Source organism: Microtus ochrogaster, chromosome 21 (genome assembly GCF_000317375.1).
Source record: "Microtus ochrogaster isolate Prairie Vole_2 chromosome 21, MicOch1.0, whole genome shotgun sequence".
NCBI classification, from domain to species: Eukaryota; Metazoa; Chordata; class Mammalia; order Rodentia; family Cricetidae; genus Microtus; species Microtus ochrogaster.
The window spans coordinates 30621266-30645188 of record NC_022022.1 but is presented as its reverse complement, the minus strand read 5'-3'; the positions used below and the strand labels follow the sequence as shown (position 1 = coordinate 30645188).

General features: G+C 36.9%; 2 protein-coding genes across 2 annotated transcripts in view; both read left to right on the top strand.

Annotated features, from left to right (window-relative positions):
• Bank1 (B cell scaffold protein with ankyrin repeats 1) overlaps window positions 1-23923 on the top strand; it is a 183884-nt gene that overhangs the window by 20726 nt on the left and 139235 nt on the right. Inside the window, exons 3-5 of the mRNA XM_026784149.1 lie at window positions 2738-2876; window positions 8649-8788; window positions 17264-17369. Of these exons, the coding sequence (XP_026639950.1) occupies window positions 2738-2876; window positions 8649-8788; window positions 17264-17369 (385 nt within the window). The remainder of the gene's footprint in view (window positions 1-2737; window positions 2877-8648; window positions 8789-17263; window positions 17370-23923) is intronic.
• LOC101998517 (peptidyl-prolyl cis-trans isomerase A-like) lies at window positions 3625-4151 on the top strand. The gene has a single exon (XM_005357326.2). The coding sequence runs from the start codon at window positions 3628-3630 to the stop codon at window positions 4120-4122; it is 495 nt and encodes a 164-aa protein (XP_005357383.1). The 5' UTR covers window positions 3625-3627; the 3' UTR covers window positions 4123-4151.

Genomic DNA, 23923 nt, shown 5'->3' with positions numbered 1-23923 from the left:
TTATGAATATGTGAAAATGCCATAGTTCACTGTGCAAAAGCCTTCGTGAGCTATCAGTGATCTACTGGGATCTCACTGTTCTACCTGTGTTTAAATCTCAGCCCAAAGACGCAAACAAAACCTCACCACATATGTGTTTTTATTATAGACCAAATTGCACTCTTTTTGTTGAAATCTCAAGTTTTGTGAACAGTACAGAAACCTTTAAAGTTTATAAGTAGTAATGATCATAAACAATTTTCTCTATTAATTCTTAGATACCCAGTAAAGGGGCACAAAGGGGTCAAGCAATGAAACACAAGATGGCAGCCTCATAACTAGTAAACACACATTTATAAAATCTTAATATCCTAGAGCTTTTTTTTTGAGTCAAGTTTACCCATGCTACTAAAGACAGATCTCTCCTGGATTAGGCTGCTTACTGCAGCAAGATGCAGGAGTATGTAAAGCCCCACATAGAGGGTGGTAAGGAATTCAGCCTAGCAGACTCAATTCAATGCTCTCATGTTTTCATAGACGTATTCCGTTTTAATTTTTAGAACATCAGAGAATCTGCCATGTCCATAATGTTCAGAAGATATGAAAATGATATAAAGATTCTTAAATGCTACCAGAGTATTTTGGATGAGGAGAACTATGGAACACTTGGCTTGGTCATGGCTGGATGCAGATGTGGATGTGAATGTATAAGTGCTCATTTGAAAGTTCTACAGTTCTTGAAGGCTAAAGTTAGAGGAAAGCCTGGCTATGAGGGAGCAGAGGAAGAAAGAGTCTATCAGCAAGGCAACAATCACCTTTAAATAGGACCAGCAACTTAACTTGCAGTACAAAATAAAAATTCAGAGCCCCTTGGTTCAAATTAGTTAGCATTTCAAGGCAATGGAAGCAGAACATTAAAGCAAAGGCAGGGTTTTGTAAGCCCCGTGTGACTGTGCAGGTCTTCACCCAAGAAACCAGCCCAGGGTACAGATGAAGATGCAGGCACTTTATTGAGTGTCTTCTGTTGGGAATTTTTGCTGGAAAGGGTTGAAAGGTGGAGTTCTGCCCTCTATTAAGGAGGGAGTCGGATGCATGAGAAGCAGCATATTTGGGGCTGCTCATGAATGAGAATGAGATGCCTTGGAGAAGAAAATGTTTGGTGAACACACTTTGCTTACCAATTCCATAGAGTCAAACAAGTGGTGACTTCAGCATTGAAAAGAACTCTAAAGAACTATCAAAAGGCTATTAAAGGCTATTGAGGACCAGACCCAAAATGAAATGTGAAGTCATTGGGGTTGAGGTGACAGATGTGAGGTCATTAGAGCTATGAAGAACAGATGGGACCATGGGATCATGTCCCTTATCTGCTGACATGGTGCATGCTCCATGGCCAGGAAAAGAGATTCCTTTGAGGTAGGATCTGTTCTCTGTGTGTCATTGGTAAAGAGAAATTTAAATCAACCTTGAATAAGTACTTGGGATGTGACTGTGGTGGATAATGGCTGAAGTGGACCTGAGCATCTGATAAATGATTGGCAGTATTGACTTTACCACTTCTAGAAAGGCCTTGGTATAATATATATGTAAGTCATAGTATGTGATTATACTTAGAACAGTAACACTAGAGTAAGAAAAAAAGAATTAATGACTTTTTAATAAATATAATATCATGAAAGTGTATCAGCAAGTTCCCTATTTACTGACAGGGTAAAATTTACTATAACAACAGATTTGAGAGATGATATCTGAGACAGTCAAAAAATATTTTACTTTTCACAGAGTCAAGTAGCATAATATAAGAAATAATGAGGATCTGAAAGTTAGATAATTCCTAACAATTTTCTAAATATGATCCTAAATTGTGCTGCTTATGAGCAGCAGTTGAATTTTCTATTTCAGTTCCGCAGGATGTGTGTATATATATGTGTGCATGTCTGTGTGTGTGTGCGCATGCATATATACGTGTTGTCTGTCTTTTTCAGTTAGGGTTCAAGGAAATATTCTTATATAAATGGTGTTTATCATAACTTCTATAAAGTTGATATCCAATAATATTTACCAATTTCCAATTAAATGCGCTCTTCCTGATTGACATTTTTTTTTTGGATTTGGTTCCCCAAATATGGTCTTTATATTTTTATTTCTTTTCACAGCTCAAACTTCTCCAATATAATTAAATATTGGAATTTTTAGTTGCATAACTTTAATCACCTCAGAAGCCTTAACAGGCCCTTGTATTAGCAAAGAAGACCCAAGAGAACTTCTATGACACAAACTGGGGAACTATCCAACATTAATATTTTTATTTTATTTTAATTGTAAGAGATTTTAAAGTTAGATTAGCTAGGTTTTTACACATAGAGAGAAATAGAAGAGTCAGGGTCAAGGATATGTACTTGGAAAAGGAAATGTTTACTGGCTTACTTATGACCAATCTGTTAGTCTATAAAATGGTTCTGATACCCTGGGATGGGAGGCTATGTGCAAGAAAGGGCAAAGATAAAGAAACTGTGTTCTCACTGTTTCTCAGCTGCAAAGCATGGTTTGGAGCTGGATGAGAATGTGAGAGATATCAAAGTACTAAAAGTAAAATGCAATGAGCATGCATTTATATGTTTGTATATGGTTAAAAATACAAACAAGATAAATTTATTTATCAACAGTCTAAGATTTGACCACTAATAAATGTGGTGGGCAGTTTGGTGAAGGAAAACTCTTTGGCGTGCTTAACCTATTGCATTTTTTTATTTAACAGAATCCTGGTGAGATATTCATCCTGTTGAAAGATGAGCTAATTGGTGAAATTCTGGAAGTTGAATTTATATCGAACAGCAAGCGCCTCAGAGCACGGCCAACACGCTGGAGTAGGAGCGTCTGGTGTATGAGAGCTGCAGGTGAGAAATTTGGAGTTTTAATAATAATAAACCTCTCCCCGAGTTCCTTTCTTGTGATTTATGATAAATGGTTTCACTTCCCTCAGAAACTTGAGTTTGCTCTGCAGGTGCTTCCTGTGTTATTTCTCACATGTTCAACATTGTTATTATTAATCTGATTTGCAAAAGTAAGGTTGTGTAAATCCTTAGAACTTGGTTTGTATACCATTTAGGGAAGTGGCTGCCAGTAACATGAAACATCATTAAATATGTCAGTGGAATGTACTTGGATATATAGTCGCTACTAAATATGGAATTAAAATTATTTCCTTTATGCAACATGAGGATTCACAGGTTTTTTATTTTTATTAAAGAACTTTATGCTTTCTTTTCTTGTGTCTCCATTCCAAGCCTTGGGAAAGTTTTGGCAGTTTCATAAAGCATAATTCTTTTCCGGTATTTTCTAGTACCATTTCTCAGCTATTCTCATCAGTTCCTTTTCTCATTTGTGAAGCTCCCCATTTGACTACTCAGATGTCCTAGCTCCGTTCTAAACTGGATTCGATTCCCAACACCCAGTTTGAGCGGCACATAACGGCTTATGCTTCCAGCTCCTGGGGATCTGAGACCCTCTTCTGGACTCTCCATGATATACCCACACACAGATGTACAGGCACCCGCACTCACATGTACATACTCACCCACACACACAAAAAAAATTAAAATAAGGCTTTGCAGACACCGCTGTCCCCTCTCACCGCTTGCTGCAGCCATGGTCAACCCCATCGTGTTCTTCGACATCCCGGCCGATGGAGAGCCCTTGGGTGGCGTCTCCTTCGAGCTGTTTGCAGACAAAGTTCCAAAGACAGCAGAAAACTTCCGTGCTCTGAGCACTGGAGAGAAAGGATTTGGATATAAGGGTTCTTCCTTTCACAGGATTATTCAAGGATTCATGTGCCAGGGTGGTGACTTCACACGCCATAACGGCACTGGCGGCAGATCCATCTACGGAGAAAAATTTGAGGATGAGAACTTCATCCTGAAGCATACAGATCCTGGCATCTTGTCCATGGCAAATGCTGGACCAAATACCAATGGTTCCCAGTTTTTTATCTGCACCACCAAGACTGAGTGGCTGGATGGCAAACATGTGGTCTTTGGGAAGGTGAAAGAAGGCATGAACATTGTGGAAGCCATGGAGCGTTTTGGGTCCAGGAATGGCAAGACCAGCAAGAAGATCACCATTTCCGACTGTGGACAACTCTAATTCTTTTGACTTGAGGGCTTCTTACCCACCAGATCATTCCTTCTCAGGAGAGCACCCCAGCCCCATCTGCTCGCAGTACCCTGCAATCTCTGCTCTCACTGAAATTCTTTGGGTTCCATATTTTCCTCATTCCCCTTCAAGTCTAGCTGGATTGCAGAGTTTAGTTTATGATTATGAATAAAAACTAAGTAAGAACTGTAAAAAAATTAAAATAATTTTGTGAAATTATTTTGAGAAAATAATTATTTTTTAAAATGTAAGCCTACTTGCTTTTGTTTGATGGCATTTTTTTCTAAAACTCAGAGGATAAAGTTATTGCAAAAACTTTAAAAACTATGAACCTTGTAAATATTTTTATACAAAAAGATATTTAATCCTATAAATAAGGAAATTAAAATGTTTATACTTGCAAAGTATGTTAGGTACTTTGTGAGTCCATTATAGAGTTCATTTATATTTACAAGTCAGCATTGTATGTTCACGTGAGTGACTCCTCCATGCCTCCTCACTCAGCTGGCGCTGAGGTTGGGTTTTCAGAAGGGAAACCCTTATTCCAATAACTTAACAAATATCCAGACGCTGCTTCCTATTGTGGAAAAACATGCAGAAATGCGAAGGGAAGAACCCCCTCCATTCTCTTTTACCTTCTTGCTCATAGCCCCTATTACCCTATGTAACATTCTTAAATTATGTAATGAATAACACTTTCTAAGTAATTAGTTTCAGAGTTCAAACTAAATCTAGTTAAAATAAGTCAATACAGAAACATCAATATTGCAAATTAAGAAGTACTTAAATAGTATTTCCCAAGTAGCAGATCAAGATGCCAAATAAAAGTATACATATTAAGAATACTTTTTGCTTCATATACCTAATGTCAGGATTAGTAGAAAGGATAAAAATGACTAAAGTATCTGAAACAATTAGAAAAATATATTTTAAAAACATTTCAATATATTGAGATGGGCTAAGGTTTTTTATTATTATAAGATACTTCAAGGTATAATCAAGAAATGCAAAAATAGACAAATGAAAATCTATTTTAAAAAATCTTCAACACAGCAAAGGAAATGATTAAGAGTTCAGAGCCAGCTATAGAATGAAAAAACTATTTACAAACTACTTGATAAGAGATTAATATTCAGTATATATAAGAACCTTAATAATAACATAGAAATCCTATTATTTCTTGTGCTTTTTTACTGCTTTCTTTTTAATTTTGGTATACTTGTTTTTCCCCCATTTGTTTCCTAAAGGAAACAGAGTTGGATGAATTGGGGTGGAGATAGAGAGGAAATGTAAGGAGATGGGAAAGAGAAAAGTGTGGTAAAATATTTTGTATAAATTTTCAATTAAAAAGGAATAGGAAATCATATAAATAAACACTTAAAAGAAGAAATAATCAACAACTAAGTGCCAAAATGCTCATGATTCCTAATCATTGAGTAATAACAATCAATCACACCATCACGGCTCATCATCTCTCTACATCAAAATGGCTATTACCAACAAGACAAAGAGTAGCAAATCCTACGCAGGAACGGAGAAGAGAATTCCTACACTGTTTGTGAGAATGTAACAACGTATGGACAGAATACCTTCTTAGAAAACTGAAAGTAGCATTGCCATCTGACCCCACAATTCTGACCAGGGCATACCCCAGTGGAAAAATAATTTATTCAAGGAGGAACCTGCATTCTCATATCTGTTGCAGAAGGGTTTATAATAGCCAAAGAGTGAAATCAGCCTCCATGCTCATTAATAGAGAAATGGGTAAAGAAAACATGAAATTTATATGTGTATTTGTATGAATATTACTCAACCATATAAAAGATGAAATCCTGTGTATGCAGCAATAGAATGAAAAATGACAAATATTAAGTGAAACAAGCCATTTAGAGCAAGACTTATACCACAAAGTGTCACTCATTTGTGGAATTTGAACTGAGCTAAATCTTAAATAGAATCAATTTAATTTATTTATTAATAAAATTTTAATTTAATTAATTTTTGACTTTTTATGAGAGATAATAGCACTACTGCATGTTTTCAGCTGGTAACAAAGCAGAGAAAATCTAATTCCATATTCAGTGACCTTCGGGAGGAAGGAAATTCTCATATTCTTTTCCTAGGTAGCATATCTTTCCCTTTGATCCACCTCAATCTTGGAGTCTGAATTTTTTATAATAGCTATTTATTTATTTACTATGTATATAATGTTCTGGGCTCCAGATCTTATTATAGATGGGTGTGAACCATCATGTGGTTGCTGGGAATTGAACTCAGGACCTCTGGAACAGCAGTCAGTTCTCTTAACTTCTGAGCTATCTCTCTAGCCCTATTCTGAATTTTTTTACCTGAGAGAATACCATCTAGTTTGGAGACTCCCCCAAACTTTCAGCTCAATAATTTCTTGTTTCTATGTTTCTATAATTGCTAGATTTTTGCAGGAAACAAATTTTTCCTAATGGCATTTATGGTTCAAGCAATTTGAAATTATAATAGTTCCAGTTTATAGCTGAGCCTTAAAAGTATGCTAAAACTTTCAACTAGAGATATTAACTAATTTCTACATAGAAGAAACAGAGTATTCCTTTGGTACCAGCAATACCATGAGGAAAAAAACCCAATAGCTTAGGGAAATCTAATTAAAAGTTGAAAGAAATATGTAATCCATGAACAAAAATATTGACTCACTTTATTAATGATGAAACTGTACTCTATATAATATAAATTATAACTTCATATCTCATGAACGAAACATGAAAAGTCTTTTAGGACACACGGTTTACTATGCTGAACTTGCATGGAAAAGAAGCAACTGATTGGTAAATTTCTGTTTAGTTTATGATCTCTAGGTATCATAATTCTGGAAAACAAAATGTTTTAAGCTGAGAATTATATAAAATTTACTAAAATCAATTGTGTTTGGCTCTGTCAACATCAACTTCCTGTTCACCACACAATCACCACGTTAGCTCATGGGATGTGCATTGCAGCCTTGGCACTCTGTTCTGATTTCTCTTACTCTATTGGATGTCTATCTCTTTCGTAAGACAGTGACATTTTTCAGTGCATATCATTTCACAGAATGTGTTACATATCTTGTCAAGAATGTGAAGAGAGAAATTTTAGCTCCATGATCTTGTTCAGTTTAAAATCTCCCCCACCCCGCCACCTTATTTTTGGCTTTGAACTTACCTTAAAAAATGATAAAAAGTGTATTAACGTCAGGAGATGACTCAAATTAGTGTCTAACCTTTAAGAAATGAAACATTCACAGCTGTTCAAGGATGTTGATCTTTTTATTAAACTTCTTCTGAACCTCATATTTTAAATAACATTTTTAGAAGAATTTGAGAAATATCTCAATGGCAGCATGAAAAAGCTGTTAAAATTTGTTCTTCAAATAGATCCAATGACAAATTTTGCTTATATTTTTTGCACTACAGCATTACTTTTTAATTGAAACTACTGTTTTTTTTAATGGAAGTCCTCATTTTTTTATAAAAAATTTAACTTTGTTGGTATATTACAGTAGAGTTTGAGGTAGGCTTTATTAGTCACTTTGAACAACTTGTTGACATGAAGGCTTTGGGTGGGTGGGGGGGTTGATAGGTGGATGGATCAATGGATGAGTAGATGAATAGAGAATGCAAAGCTCATCCTGACGTTCTTGGATATACTTGCGTTCCCCAGGTGTTGGAGGAGGGAACCAACCACTTGTTGGTTCTTGGCTGCCTGGATAGCCTGAGATAATCACACAGAAACCATATTAATTAAATCACTGCTTGGCCTGTTAGCTCTATCTTCTTATTGGCTAACTCGTACACATTAATTTAACCCATTTCTACTAATCTATATAGTGCCACGTGGCATTGGCTTACTGGGTAATGTTCCCAGAGTCTGTGTCAGGCAGCAGATCCATGGCTTCTCTCTGACTCCACCCTTCTTTTTCCCAGCATACAGTCTTTCTCTGCCTAGTTCTGTTGTTCTCTGCCATAGGCTAAAAGCAGTTCTTTATTCATTAACCAATAAAAGCAACACATAGACAGAAGGACCTCCCATACCACCCAGGATTTCTTATTCTAATCAATTGTAAATTATTCTTTAATGTCAATAAATCTTACATCTACACAAAATTTCTAGAAACTTGCATATAATTAATGGAGTTCTGCTTTATAAAATTGAAACAAACACCCAAGTTTAAAGAATAGATTCTTTTTGCTAAATTCTAAGGAATTCTCTAAAGAGGATTTATATCCTTACAAAAAAAAGTATATCAGTAGGGAGAAATAATTTAGTACTTTGTTTTTTCTATAATTTTGGCCTATGTTTTTTTAAGTTTATTTAATCTAAATATGTACATTTTATGTTTTTAAAGCATGAAATATAGAAAAAAAGTTTAAGTGCTGAAAGTTAAATGCTAGAACTCCATAAAGACTTCCTTTGTAGCTTACATCATTATGGTACCGTGTATGCATTATACTTGGTGCTTAGTTTAACACTTGTTTGTGTTTTGTAAGATTTTCCGGCTGGTTCAGTCACTGTCGAGATCCACTGTGATGGAATCATCAAGGCCACGACAGAGATTAAATACTACTCGGCAGCCAATGCCACAGAAAGTCCATTTAGAATGTCAGACCCCGGCAAGAGTATATGCCAGGTAAGTTGATCTTTCTAACCAGCTAATCACTGTATATGCAAAAGAACTAATGCAGAAAGGGAGGATTCTTGGCTTGGTGTAAGGTTTGATAGAGTGTGAATGGATGGATGATCCACGGTAAGGGAAGAAGTCAGCCTCTGAGGGCCAGAGACACGGACAAATTACTTTGCCTCAGTCAAGTTCTTCTAGACAATTCCAACCAGTGACAGCTTGTCCATTACAGCATGGCTATCAGGACAGACTCAATTGAAACTGTTACGGAGAAGATAGATAATAGAAGAGAGAGAGAGAGAGTCAAAGAGCACCCCTTGAGAAATGAATTTCTTTACTTAGCTGTGAACAACACAAAACAAAAGAAAATCAGGTCATGTACCTGTAAGTCTATGTCAGACAAACCTAGCTACCACTAAATGGGAACCTGGGGTGAATCTCGCATCTACTTTCACATGAATGTTTTTACATAATTCTTAGTTTTAATTGTCACTGTTACCTGACAGTAAAAAAAAAAAATGATAGAATCATCTATGTTCTTTAAGTGTTCTAGACACAGGATGGGGATTTCTGTATTATTTATGTAATTATGATGTATTACTGGCCTCCTTGAAGAGCCCATATGTGTAATCTTTTCCTTTCAGTGCTGGGCATATGGAAGAATTTTAAGGAATCTTCAGGGAGCTTAAGCCATTAGTCTGGTTTCTGCATTTTTTTACGCTTGACCTATTTTAATAGGAAGAAATCTTGCTCAATATGAAAATGTATGACTTACATGTTTATTTCACTGAGTTTCAGAATATAATAAATATTTTAATGTAAACTAAAAATAATAAGACTTGATATTATATGAAAAGTACAAAATGGTGTTTGCTATTTTACAATTGGAATTATAAACTTCACTTAATTGGTCTTCCTGGGAGAAAATGGCAGAAGTGAGCTCAGGGAAAGGGAGAGTCGATTCAGTTGGATGATGTGATCTGAAGACTTCCCCTTTGAGATCTGTAACAAAACTGTCAGTGACAGTGATGTTGACAGGCCGCCCTGAGCCTGGTGTGATAGGCACTGGAGTCTTTACTTATTTTGCGTGAAACTTTCTTCTTTGGCATTCTTCTTTATGAGTGTCACATTTTAGAACAATGGGAAAAGCAAATGTCTTAGAAAAGGACAAACAGTGAAATACCATTTGTCAGCCTGGGAAGTCTGAGAACATTTGACAAAAAGTCTATATTGCAAAACAAGTGCAAACAGAAAAGCTTGAAATACAGATTGCTTTATTTTCTTGTGACAACTCTACCTTGTCTTCTGCTAAAAATTCTGTTCATAACTAAAACTCAATAAAGGAGATATTCAGCATTCTCCATCTACAGCTAGTATAGAAGTAAATTAGTCTGCAAATCCATGGGTTTCATGCCAGGGGACAGTTTGTATATAGTGAAAATTAAATGTATGACTTCTAGATACATTTTTCAGAATAAAATAATGTACAAGTCATGATTTCCTCTGTAGCGTGAAGTAAATGCACAGATTTTAGGAAATTAGGAAAAACTGTTTATTTTTACCTTGAGTATGAAATGGGAAGTGAAAAGCAGCATTGCTATGCCTTGATTTTCCCTCTTCCCCAAATCCAGGGGCCTGTAAAGGGAAGACAGACTAGATCTAGCCTTGCTATCAGGATCAGCATTGCACCACGTCTGTAGAGGCAAAAGCAGTCTAGCCTATGGACAACAGACTTCTAGCTGGCAAAGAAACACATGAGAGTGAGGGTTAATGTACTTGGATGGGGAGAGATGTGGAAATTTTGCTGGTGACCTCTGGGCCCAAGAAATACTGGGGGGATTAATGCAAGTGCTCTGGGTTCTGGGCAAGTAAACTAGGCCCTAGGCCCTCCCAAGTGTTCCATCAGAGGCTAGAAAGAGTGGCCATGCTTCAGCTTCTAGAACATGGCCCTAAAGCGGACACTGCATGAGAACTGGGGTTCCTCTAAATCTGCACAAATATCCTGTAAATCACTGTCACACCATAAGAAAGATTCTTTATTTGATGGAGGAGGAACTGCAGAGACTTTTCCTTAGTGTTTTTAAAGGCCAGTTGTGTACAAACTGCTTCTATGAGTTTATATAGAACACCACAGTGATTAGTCCTTTCTTCTGACACTGTCACTGAACCCAATAATTTGTCTACTTCACAAACTGTCCACTGAGTACCTCTGTTCAAAAGCCAACCTACATTGTAATCATCCTCCCCATAATGGTTGTTTATTTGTAAGGAAACATACCAGCAAGTATGAATTCACCCTGCCTGCTTGCCTGAAATGGCATACTGTAAAATTTGCTATGAGCTTCCCTACATGGTTTATGGCAGATATAATTTCAGTAACCATGAAATTATTAACAAGATCCTGCTATAGCCATTTAAGTGCTATTGGGTATATATAGTCTAAACCCAGTGTGAAATTGAGGACAGAATAATTAATGAGAAATTGGTGGGTTTTATTTTTCAGTTTTCCTAGAACTCACAACAAGAGACTTTATTTGCCATTTAAAAGCTATTGTACACAAAGTAATAAAGCCATTCTATGAATTTTAATAAAGAATTAATGAAAGAACTGTTTTGTTTTAATGATGTCCATTAGGTTTTAGAACATTTTAGCTCAATGAACTTAATGATCTCCTTAAATCAATCATCTTTCTTTCTTTCAGGGGTGATAAATCCTAAAATCCCAGTACAGAGACTAATAAAGGTTCAATTTCTAGTGCATCACTTAAAACAGGGAGCGTGAGATATTCAAATGAAAAACAACTAAACTTAGTTTGGTAGGGCAATTAATATTCAAATACTGTAGATAGAAATACTTTAATTTATCATTAACTGAGATAATTAAAACCTGTGAGACTTTCTTCCCATTTACACAGGTGTCTTGGGGACAGCAAAAATGTTAGCTTTTTAAAGAAATGATTAAGTAAGATTCATAAATGAAACTAGATCAAATGCTCAAAGAATATAATAATTATTGATCAACATATTATCATCCTGTTATTTAAAAATGTTAAAGTATTGTATTCGTGTTTATGTGTATATATCTATCTGCCATATGTACACGGGTGCCTGCAGAAACCAGAAGAGGGCATCAGAATCCATGGAGCTGGAGTTGTAGGTGGTTTTGAGCTGCCCAACATGGGTGTTAGGAACTGAACTTGGTAGCTCTAGAAAAGCAGCATTATTATCTGTTGAGCTGTCCCTCTAGCCCCATTCAAAAATTTCTTGAAATATAAGAAATAATTCTTCTTAGCTATACTTCTTTTCAGTAAAAGGCATCTTTGCGTTGCATATTTTTATCACACTGTAGATTTTACTTTACACACAATCAATATTATTTTCATCTTCTCACTCAGTATACTTAATTTCTTTTTGTTAAGTTGTGTATATTATTCAATCTGTGACTTGCTGCCTACAAATATATATTTAATAATACTTTTATTAGTTCTTTGTGAATTTCATACATTTTGATCATATTCATCTTTCCTCCCCAACTCATCCCAAATCGCCTACTTTTCCTCTCGCCCAACTCTGTATCTTTTTTTCCCTATCTTTTTAATTCTGTCTAGTTTACTGGTATGGGGCTTGCTCTGGAGAGTCGGCTACTTACCAGGGATCACACCATTAAAGAAAACTGACCTCCTCTCTCCCAGCAGCTATCAAACACCAATAGCATGAAAACTGGGGTAGGTATCCGCGTGCACCCCTCACCCCCCATACTGGGACTCTCTCTGGCTTGAGCTTGCACAAGTCTTGTGCATGCTGTGACAATCACTGAGTTGGTGTATATGCTGTCACACTGTGTGCTGTCTTCCTTCACATCCCATTCCTACAATCTTTCTTCTCTCTCCTTTGTAAAGACCCCTGAGCCTTGAGGGGGTTGATATGGACATTCCATTTAAGGCTGAGTACTCTACAGTCTCTTATTCTACGGACCTTGATCAGTAGGAGGTCTTAGCTGTCATCTACTTCAAGAAGAAGTTTCTTTGACAAGGGCTGAGAGAGGCACTGACTTACAGACAGCAATATATCTTCACGGTTTGTTTAAATATACTACGTCCATTTAGCAAATACTTAAGACAATAAGACATTGCTATGAATTGGTTAAAAAGTAAGACAATATCTCCTGAGTAAATTGGGAGCAAGGGAACCTTGGGAGAGGTTTGAAGAAGGGGATGGGGGGAGGCACGCAGGGGAGCAGAGAAAAATGAAGAGGTCAATAAAAATCAATTTTAAAAAGAAAACAAAGGAAAGATTATCTCACTGAAGAAAAAAATTATTTCTCCAGATCATGTGCCAATGGCGCACACACCAGCTGATGTTTAGACTGGAAGACGGTGGAAACATCAGGAGGTGTAGGCCAGTTGGAAAGAGTATGTCATGGAGCTGTGCCCTTACAGACAGATCTTGTCCTTTAGACCCTGCTTGTCTCTCTCTCCCTGCTTGCCAACTTCCAAGGGGAGCAATTTGTTTCAGTCATACATTTCTTGTATTGTGGTTCTGCCTTGGTAAAACCAGCTGACTATGAATTTAAATCTCTGAAAATATGAACCAACATTGACTTTTCACCTCTGTCATTTCTCTCAGGCATTTTATCTCAGTGGTGGAAACCTTGACAATATAAAATTCAGTGGGGTTGGAGTAAGGAAAGGTTCTGGCTTGAAAAACTCCCACTGTCAGATTTGCTCCAGTGTGCTTCTGTATCCTAATTGTTTCCTTAAAGGGTAATTTCTTAACCCAGTTAATTTTGTGGTTGGGGCTGTTTCCTTTGAAGATTCTCTTAAGAGTGATACTGGAAACCCCTTCTCTTTCTAGTAATTTTCTAAATTTTCCATTAGACTCTGTCTGTCTCAAAATATTGATGCAAACCTTTGTAGGCGGATGCTGCTTGCTCGTTTCCCGGCTGCCCAGACCCAAAATAATCACGCAAAAAACTGTATTAATTACAACACTGCTTGGCCCATTAGCTCAGGCTTCTTATTACGTCTTAACAAACCCTTCCTATTTTCATCAGCCCTGGTTGATACAAGGTGCAAATGCAGGGAGCAGCACCAGTGTTTTCCAGAGTGCTGACTTGCAGCCAACTTCTAATGTCTCACAGAATGGGACACTCAAACACATTTCAATGCACATGATACAAGTTCCCAAACCTTTCCAGAACCCTCGCTTATCATTGCTTTGTGTTTCCTCACTGTACGATCCTTTAACTCTTTATTCTTTCAGGTTGCCGAGTGTTCTCATTCATCCCACGCACAAATATAGCACTACACTTCCTGCCACCCAAGACACTTGATGACAGGATGGGCTGTGTTTCTCACTTTTGTAAAACCACCATTTTTCACTCAGTTACTTCCTCGTATATGGGGCTCAACTAGTATTTATTACTTCTGGGTATGAGGAAACCTCAAGCGACACCCTCCTCCCTGATACTATTTGAATAACGTAGTGAAAGAGTATAGACCAAGGATGCAAAGAAGGCAGGAAGAGAAGTTGAAACTACACCCTGGAAATACACCGCGGTCCGTGTGTGAAACAACCTGCTTATACAATCATGAACTCTCCAAAGTGTACTGTACCAGGCAGACAAAGAACTGGGCTGTGACTCATCTTTCTTTTGCTACAATAATGGATCTTGAGTTATTACCCTTTCATATTGACTTAGAGACCATACAAAAGCTGTCTTATCTTTCTTATGAATATTAAGGAAATATTGTTTTGAAAAAATGCCTGAGATATTAGCTCTCTTCTGAAAGGCTCCATATTATCTCACCATTCTGGATGATAGCAACTTGGCAAAGGAGAGATTTGGATGGGTCTTGGGTATGAGTTATAATTTCTTATTAAAATGACATCTACTGGTTTCATAGGAGATGGGTTTCTTTTGTGTTAAATGACTTTTTCAGGTGTCCAATGAAGAACCTACAACTCTTGCTCTCTGTGGTTTCTTCAGAGTGAAATGTTCCATACGTTTATGTTCAGAGATGAAATGTTAATTACTAGATTATAACAATTATAACAATTCTCCTTTCAAAGGGTTTGAGTTTCAAATATGTGGAGGTGCTCCATATCTTTTTTTTAAATTAAAATGGAATAATTATACACAATGACTTTTCACAATATGATATTCTAACATCTATCCACCGCAAAGTGATAAAATACAGGTGATCACATTCTTTCCTTATCATTCCTCATTTGCACCAAAGGCTCCTCCCGTCATATCCTTCACATAGTATGTGGTAGGTTATGGTTATACAGTGGCCACGACACTGTGCTCTGGATACTAGAACTTATCTCTCCAGTCTGTGTTTTTGTGTACCCACTAGTTGGCCTCCTACGGCTTGCCACCACTCTCATGCTTTCTGCTTCTGCCAGTCTGTTCTATATCCCGACCGAGATCTACAGAGGAAAGGGTAGTGTTCGCCAGGTTGATGTGCTCCAGATTTAGTAACAAACAGTAAAAAAAAAAAATCACTGAGCATGTGACTACTTGATATATGATGCACAGATAAATGAAAGGTCAATGAAAAGATTCTCTCCCAAATTCAAACGATCAGAGCTTGAGTTCCAATAAGCACTGGCATACAGGCACAGACTTTTGTGAAGTTAGTGGAATATGGATGAAATATTAATGATTCTCATGAAAACAGAAAGCAAAGGCAATTGAGAGAATGGTCAAAGAAAATGATTGAAGGAACAGGATTAACAAGACCAATGCTGTTACACAATTGGAAAATAGTTCTCCAGACAAGCCAAAGGAATAATGTCAAAACTCCTTTAAGAAATCGTGTCATCCAATAGAGTTGTATCATAATAGAATTAATTATATTAATTACAAAAACAGACTAGAATCTAGAAATCATTTTTATCATAACATGTCATGGCAGAAGAAAATAACAACATCTAGAATTTTGCAGGCAAATTGATGGAGCTAGAAAACATCATTTTGAGTGAGGTAACCCAGACACAGAAAGACAATTATCACATCTACTCACTCATGTTTTTAAACATAAAGCAAAGAAAACCAGCCTATAAATCACAATCCCAGAGAACCTAGACAACAATGAGGACCCTAAGAGAGACATACATAGATCTAATCTACATAAGAAGTAGGAAAAGACAAGATCTTCTGAGTAAATTGGGAACATGGGGATCTTGGGAGAGGGTTGAAAGGGAGGGGAGAGGCAGGGAGGGGAGCAGAGAAAAATGTAGAGCTTAATAAAATCAAAAAACAAGAAATTGTGTCATCATTTTATAAGCCATTTTCAAAAAACACTTCATTGAATACGTGTTATACTTATTTAAATTATTAAAATCTTGCCCTATACTTAGCAATTAGTTCTTATAAATTATTGGTAATAGATGAAGATGAGAAAGTCAGTCTCTATGCTTTAGTTGATGTTATGATAAAAATGATTTCTAGATTCTAGTCTGTTTTTTCATTAATATCATCAATTCTATTATGATACAACTTTCATTTCGGTACACTTCCTCCTTTGCTGATGCTATCAGTCCTGCATTACTAAGACTCACAGAGGAGACCTGGATCAGAAGGTCAAAACATTTTTCTACCATATTATTTGCATGTCAGTCAAGGTGACTTTCTAACTACACATATAGCTATTCAGCAGCAATACAAAGTAATTAAAAGTCTCAAGTTTCTTTGAGTTTTAATGTTTATTTCAGTATTCATGGTCACAATGTTAAGAAATGACTCATTCAGAAGTTAGAAAAATTAAGTTGACTAGGGAAACTATCATATTGTTTTTACTGAAGACATATCCTTTTTAATTAACTTAATAACTTCTTGGAAGGAGAGAGAGAGAGAGAGAGAGAGAGAGAGAGAGAGAGAGAGAGAGAGAACTTTTCCTAACCTTCTAAATCAGTTACTTCTCAACCTTCTCAAGGCTGTGACCCTTTAACACGGTTTCTCATGTTGTGGTGACCCCCAACCATAAAATTAGTTTTGTTGCTACTTCATAACTATGATTTTGGTACTGTTGTTAATTATATTGTAAATACCTATGTATTCCAATGGTCTTAGATGAGCCCTGTGAAAGGGTAGCTCCACCACTAAAAGGGTCAGGACACACAGGTTGGGAATTTCTGCCCTGAAGCATTTTCTCCACTTGTGTACGCACCTGCTTCGTTATAAGCTACAGTAGGAAATTATAAAATGTGTGATACCCACTATTTATCAAATCCCTCTAAATGGCTGGCCTGGTTTACTTTCTTCTCCTTCCTTGTGAACAGTGGAACAAAGAAGGTGCTTTCAATTTCTTTCCCTCTGATACTTAGTTCTAGAACCATTCTGTATGTGATAACTTTCTATTTTGTAACACACTAAGTTCAGTTAGTGCTACCTCTATGGGCATAGATGTGGGGCCAGTCACTGGAACATGAGCATCCTATCAGCTAATTTTAAATTTCCTTTGCTTTTGAAAACAGAAAAGCATGAAGGAGCTTGATGGCGTGCTTGCATCACTATTCAAGCAGGAGATACCACACTATGAATTCAAACCTCTCCAAACTGAAACTTACCCTCCAAAAGAATGTGAGTACTTTTCAACAGTATTATTTTTTTATTATATTCCAATCTCTGTGACTTTTTAAGTACTTATGATGCCAAAAAACTGCCTATTGTTTTACATAACTCCTATCTCTTAAGGCCATACTATAATGGAGAAAACATTTAAATATATTTTGTTAGTGTATGGATATGTGTGTATGTGCCTGCATGCCACATGTGTGGTGTGTGTAGACATGTACACACATGTGCAGGAGACAGAGGACAACTTTTGACCATCAATTTTCTCCATCCACCTTTACATTGGTCATGGGGACTCAGATCAGAAGCTTTGATCAGCAGGCACTTCATCCACTGATCCATTGTGTCAAAACCAATAAGACAAACATTTATAGGTCCATGTACTTTTTCAATCACAGACTGTAAAACTGTGTGTCCATTCTAAAATTAGTAGACTTAACCTCATGAGTTTTATTCTAAGAATAGGTTTGAATACATATACTTGTAATAAATAATATTTAGCACATCATTGTGTGTAATTACAGTATTCCTAAGATCAATGGTTATGTAAATTTTGACATAGATATTAATGCAACTATCAAAATTAATTTTATCATGCTTTTTTTGCTGGCTTGATATTTCAGTGTTGAATAGTAGACATACATAGGAGTGTTGTAAATTGGTTGTCTCACCTGTTTATAGTAATTATGTGGGGATTGTATAATGTAAGTACTTGTGTTTTTAAAAAAATCTTAAATGGACATTTTCTTGTTTAAAAATCTGCTAAATTTGTGTGTAGTGGGGTACACACTCATGTTGAAGATCAGAGGACAACTTGTGGGAGTCAGTTTTCTCATGTTTGATCTCATGGAAGAAACTGAGATTGAAACGTGACTCCATGTGCAAGAGGCATTACTTTCTGAGCCACCACACTAGCCTCCGAATGGACATTTTCTATGATTACTAGTATGGTACAAAATCTATAAAATATACCAAGATAAGACATGTAAGAGCTACCAACAAAAGTTAAAGTCAAATGTTACTGTGAGCTCATGGTCTATTTTAGAAACATTTTTGTTTCTGCATAGTTTATTGAAAGAATGTTTAGTTCTCTTGGCATGCAGCATCTGTAAACACTGAGATATTGTGGTGAATGAGACAGGCACGGGGCTAAGAAATATGTCTTTTCCATATCAAAGGAAAAAAAGAAATATAAGTCTAGTATTTACATATTAACACTTAAAGTTTAAAGCATTTTTTTGGCTAGTTTTTAGTTAAGCACATCTATTGTGAGCCATTCAGGCTTTAAGGCAGCAGCAAGAATCAGCTGAAGCCCACAGGGTTGTGAGGTAACTATAAACAGCTGAAGAACCATGGGGGTCTATTCAGAGGGAAGACCAAGAGACATGCCATCTTTTAAGAAGTAAGAGAGTTAGATATGTGAACAAAATTTTTAACTCTGTTATTTACTTACAAAATAAGGTGCCAAATTCGGGCTGAAAAGGAATATAACATGATTTTTTGAATTCAAGATGCTTATAATTTAATTGAGGAAATAAGAAAATATGCAGTTGATGATCTAAACAATGTGACACATTTGGATTGTCAGAGGAACATACATTAATTTCCATTGTCTGCTTCAGCGGTAGGACTTTAGATCTCAAATGATGGGGCCCAGCGAGGAACAGAAGGGAGATAAGAACTCTAGATGAGTGAAAGTATACACAAAGCTATGAGGATGAAATTGGGATAAAAGAGAAAAAGATCCTACAACAGAAACCTTCATAAACTTTTTCAGCATCATATTTGTTTAGGTTTATGAAATTGGAACTATAGAGTTGTAGAATGTGGAATGGGTTAGGCCTCTCATTTGGTAGAATTCTAGATAACTCTAAAAGAATGAAAATTTGGGAGTTTGTTTGTGATCTGGTTTAGGTCTGGAATGCTCTGCAAAAGTCCCTGGTTAAAGGCTTAGTTCCCAAATTTGTTGAGAGACATCTTTGAAGCTCAGGCTTACTGTGGTGTTTTGGGGCCACATGATATAGCTTACAGGGAGATTATAGGTTATGTGATACATCTGCTTCAGTTGAAGTGTAGAGTCCTAGCCCTTCCCTTTCTCTTTCAAATAATGGTCAAAATAAAGTTTTCTTCCTTCTGAGTTATCAAGGGTATTTTATTTGTAAATAAGGAAAAGCTTGATTAATGAGGAAGGATGCAATGGCATTGGTCCTATATTTTCATAGATGATGAGTACTTAGTTGGGTTGACTTGTGCACAATCCTTGAATGCATGGATCTGGTGCAGTATGATTAAAGTATGTTTTAAATATCTTTCTGATAAGCACAGGTAAAGATGGTGCTGATGACCCTCAGGCCTCACTTGAGTATCAAGAACGGAATATTTTAGCCACCTACAGAACTTTTGTAATAGAACAGCCTAAGCCATGCTCAGCACAAATTAGTGGGGACCCAGGGCATCATCAGTGTTTTGTTCCCAAGTGATCTCCATTGACAAGCATGCTCACCAGCCCCTCATTGTTCAAAAACAGACCAGTAAAATAATGTATCCTCACACTGGATCTTGGGAAAGAAAAAATATTAATCTGTCTCTAAGATAGTTAGGAAAATGGTGGCAAGTACAAGTTGTGAACCATTATTAGAATCTGATGAAAACTGTTTAATCAACAAAACTTTTTATAAAGTAATTTTCTAAAAAGCTAAAACCAGAAGAAAAATTATTACATAATTCTTTATTTGTTTGGTTTCTTTTGTTTGCTTGTTTGAGACAAGGTTTCTTTGTGTAGCCTTAGGTGTCCTGAAATTCACTCTGCAAACCAGGCTATCCTCAAATTCACAGAGACCCGTCTGCCTCTGCCTCCCAAGTGCTAGGATTAAAGGTGTGAGCCCCCACTACCTTGGATGATTACATAATTCATCCTTCTTTATTGTTGAGCATTGCCTGGAAAATCAGATATTATTAAAGCTATAACACAACAATTTCCACTTGAAATACAAAAGAACATAATGTAATAAACACAATAAAATACAAAGATAGATATAAACATGATTCAGTTCATGTGCTGCTGAGCTGTTGTCCATTTTATGAACTAGAGTCACCTGAGAAGAAGCAACCTCAGCTGAAAAGTTACCTCCATCAGATTAGCCTGTGGACAAGGCAGTGGGGCCTTTTCTCGATTCAGGTTGGATGTGGGAGGGCCTCATAGTGGGTGGCGTCACCTGGGCAGGTGGTTCCTTTCTTGTATAAAAAGCCAAGCTGAGGAGCAAGGTGGCAAGCAGTGTTTCTTCGTGGTCTCTGCTTCAGTTCTGGACTTGAGTTTCCCACTTTGCTTCCATTGATGGAGAACTATAAACTGTAAGCTCAAATAAGCCCTTTCTCCCTAAATTGTTTTGGGGCATGGTGGTTAGCAACAGAAACAACTTACCTTCTCACCACTAAAGTTCTATTTCAGAGGCAGCTTCAAAATACCTGCTCCTAAGGAACCCTCATCTGTGTCTCATGTTCATGTTGAATTGATAAGGTTTGGGATGCCCTTGTTTATATAGAAATTCATCTTAAGACAATGAAGGGAAAACCACAAGGTCCTTAAGTAAGACAATAGATGTATCTGAGTGTTAGTGAAGCAGGTATAACCCTGAGTGTGTTTCCAGAGCAGGTCTATAATTCAGTGCTGAAATGCTTCATTGTTAATCATATTGTCTGTTTCTACATATTCTAGCTTAGATACATGGAAGACTGGGATATTGTGAGAACTGTACCCATGGGGAACTGAAAACGTGGTCAACACTGACATTCTTCTGAGTCATGCAGTGACCCACAGACATCTGTGTTTATTTAAAAGCAAAAGCTATATTAACAAAGATTCTTATTTTATTACTTTCTCACCCAGTCTGCTTTTAAAAAGGTATTTTAGGAAATTCTAAGTTCAGTTCCCTGACTCTTTCTAAAATAAGTAAAATACTGTTCTAAGCCCATCTTAGTCATTTTGCCCTTGTCTAGACAACAAACTTCCTCATTTGACATTTATTTTTATGCTTTACTCAAAGCAGAGGATAGGTAAAGATAGGGTAGATGTGTTACAAGAAGTAAAATCTGCTCCTGTGTTCTCTTATGTTGTAATGATCTGCCTTTGACTTAAAAATGACCTTTATAATGGAGAATTTTCCAAATGGAAAATATTATCCTGCGGACTGGAATGACAAGAAACATTTAAACAAACTTGGGATAGTCCTGTACTTTAAGATTGTAGACACGGGAATCATAGGAAGGATTTATGTGTGAGTCTCTCTAGTATGTGCATCACTGTGGACTGAGAAACTGGCGTAATGGGTTGTCTCCAGCAATTTTTCACTGGCATTCAAGATCCTAGAGCCGAGAATATCAAAGAGAGACACTAAAATGAGTCAGGATCATTTTAGGCATCTGCTTCATTAGTTCTGATTCATACATGAGCACACCTGGTTAGTCCCTTATCAGACAGGCTGAATACAGCTGTGACAATCTGCAGACGGGGCCAGGACAGCACACTCAGCCAGTACAACTGCAGCAATGCTTCTGGAGCTCTCAGCTCTCTGGAGTTTTCACATCACCTTCAACAGCCCACTGCCACAGTCTCTTAATGTCTACATGTTCTACACAGCTCTTCTCAAGTCTGTGTGATGCAGAGTATTTCCTGTCAGGTGGGAAGAAATGTCACTTAGCTGACTGTCAAAGTGGGAGATAGTTTAGGAAAAGAGGAACTGTATTATTTTGCCCAAACAATTACATCCACCAAAACTGAGAACTGGCTCAGCTAAACTCAATAAGCAACACCTTTGTCTCCCAGGTGAAAGAGAAAGGAATTCTAAGGCAAAAGAAAACAAAACCACAAAAATGTACGATTACTAGCCATAGCTAGCATCTGTGTTTTGTGTTTAATTGTGCCAATCACGAGGTGAAACACCTTACATTAGTTAATTTAATTCCCTGCAATGCTCCTGTGGTATTATTTAATCTCTACACCACAGAAGAGATGCTGGGATGCCAGATGTCAAATGAATTACAGAAAACGTAGCTTCCTCAGCCACATTAGGGCAGGTGAGCATGTACACTATGTTGGGTACTTGCAGAGTATTGAGGATCATAGCAGTAGAGAGAAGAGATAGAGATGGATATAGTGACAGAGACAGAAAGATAGGTAGGTAGGTGGATAGATACATAGAGATAAATGATACATAGGTCTGTGTATAAAATACATTAATATATATGAACTATGTGTGTATTTAATGGACATAAATATATGAAATATACTGTAAAAATCTGTTTTTGTATGCGGTGAGTGTGTGTACATATGTGTGTGTGCATGCCTGTAAATGAGAGTTCACACCTTCCATGGTGTCGCTGTAGGTGTCACAGAACATCCTTTGGTATCACTTTCATTTCCCACCTTGTATATAGGACTCTATGTTGTTCATTTCTACATCCAATAGGATAGCCAGCCCTCAAGATTCCAGTGGTGTCTTTTCTCTGCCTTCTGCTTTACTGTAGGAATGCTAGTTCTGCAGCCACACTTTTCTGTACCCGGCTTATGTGTTGCTGGAGATTTGAACACATGCCCAAACAATTGAGCTTCAAGTTCTTTACCCACTGAGCCATTAGCCTATACTCAATGTAGGACATACACATTTATTAGGTGCCAACAGACAAATACATATATATCAAAGATAAATATTCTAATAATTAATTCTCCTAAATAACCCAACATTAAATGTTTCCTAATAATTCTCATGTTTTACTTGTATTTAATCTTGGCATTATATTTGATACTTCTCCTTAAAGCCTTGTTAAATTCCTCCTGGTACTATTAGCAAGCCAATGACTATCTAGCTTTCATCACGGCCTTGTTTATTTTATTATATAAGTCATTTAATGTGTTTAAAGAATATCTCAGGTCCCAGACAACAGAAGACCTGAAGTAAATACTGAACCCTCCTTGCTAATGGGCTCAGGCACTCCGGCCTTTCACATCCATCCATTCACTGTTTTCCACTATATGTGACTTGGAGTTCTGTGAGATCCATGTATGGGAAAATAAGCACAGCAATATCCCTGAAAGGCGTGGTCCTCAGTGGCCAATCATGTGATCTCAGCCGGTCTGTCTGCTTCCATGCTTCAGCTGTTCCTGGTTATTCTTTTTCTATTCCTTTGCAATAAACACACCACAGGCACAACGTTGGAATTTTATAAATAATATTCTATTGTTTTGTTTTCATTTATTAGCATTTATTAACTGCACAGACTGGCATTTAATTATGATATTTTATACATTGTTCATTTTCAATCCTCTATGACCATACCTACCTGTTCTTCTCACTGTTCCCCTTCCTCAGTTGTCATAGTTGCCCACAGTTCTTCACTTAGGGCTGGGAACCAGTGAGGGTTTTTTTTTTTCCCAGTACATATCAGTATATCAAGTGGTGTCATTGTTCATGTTTTATTTAGGCTACTTTATTGTTGAGACAGACAGACAGACAGGAAGTGTGTGTGTGTGTGAAGGAGAGAGAGAGAGAGAGAGAGAGAGAGAG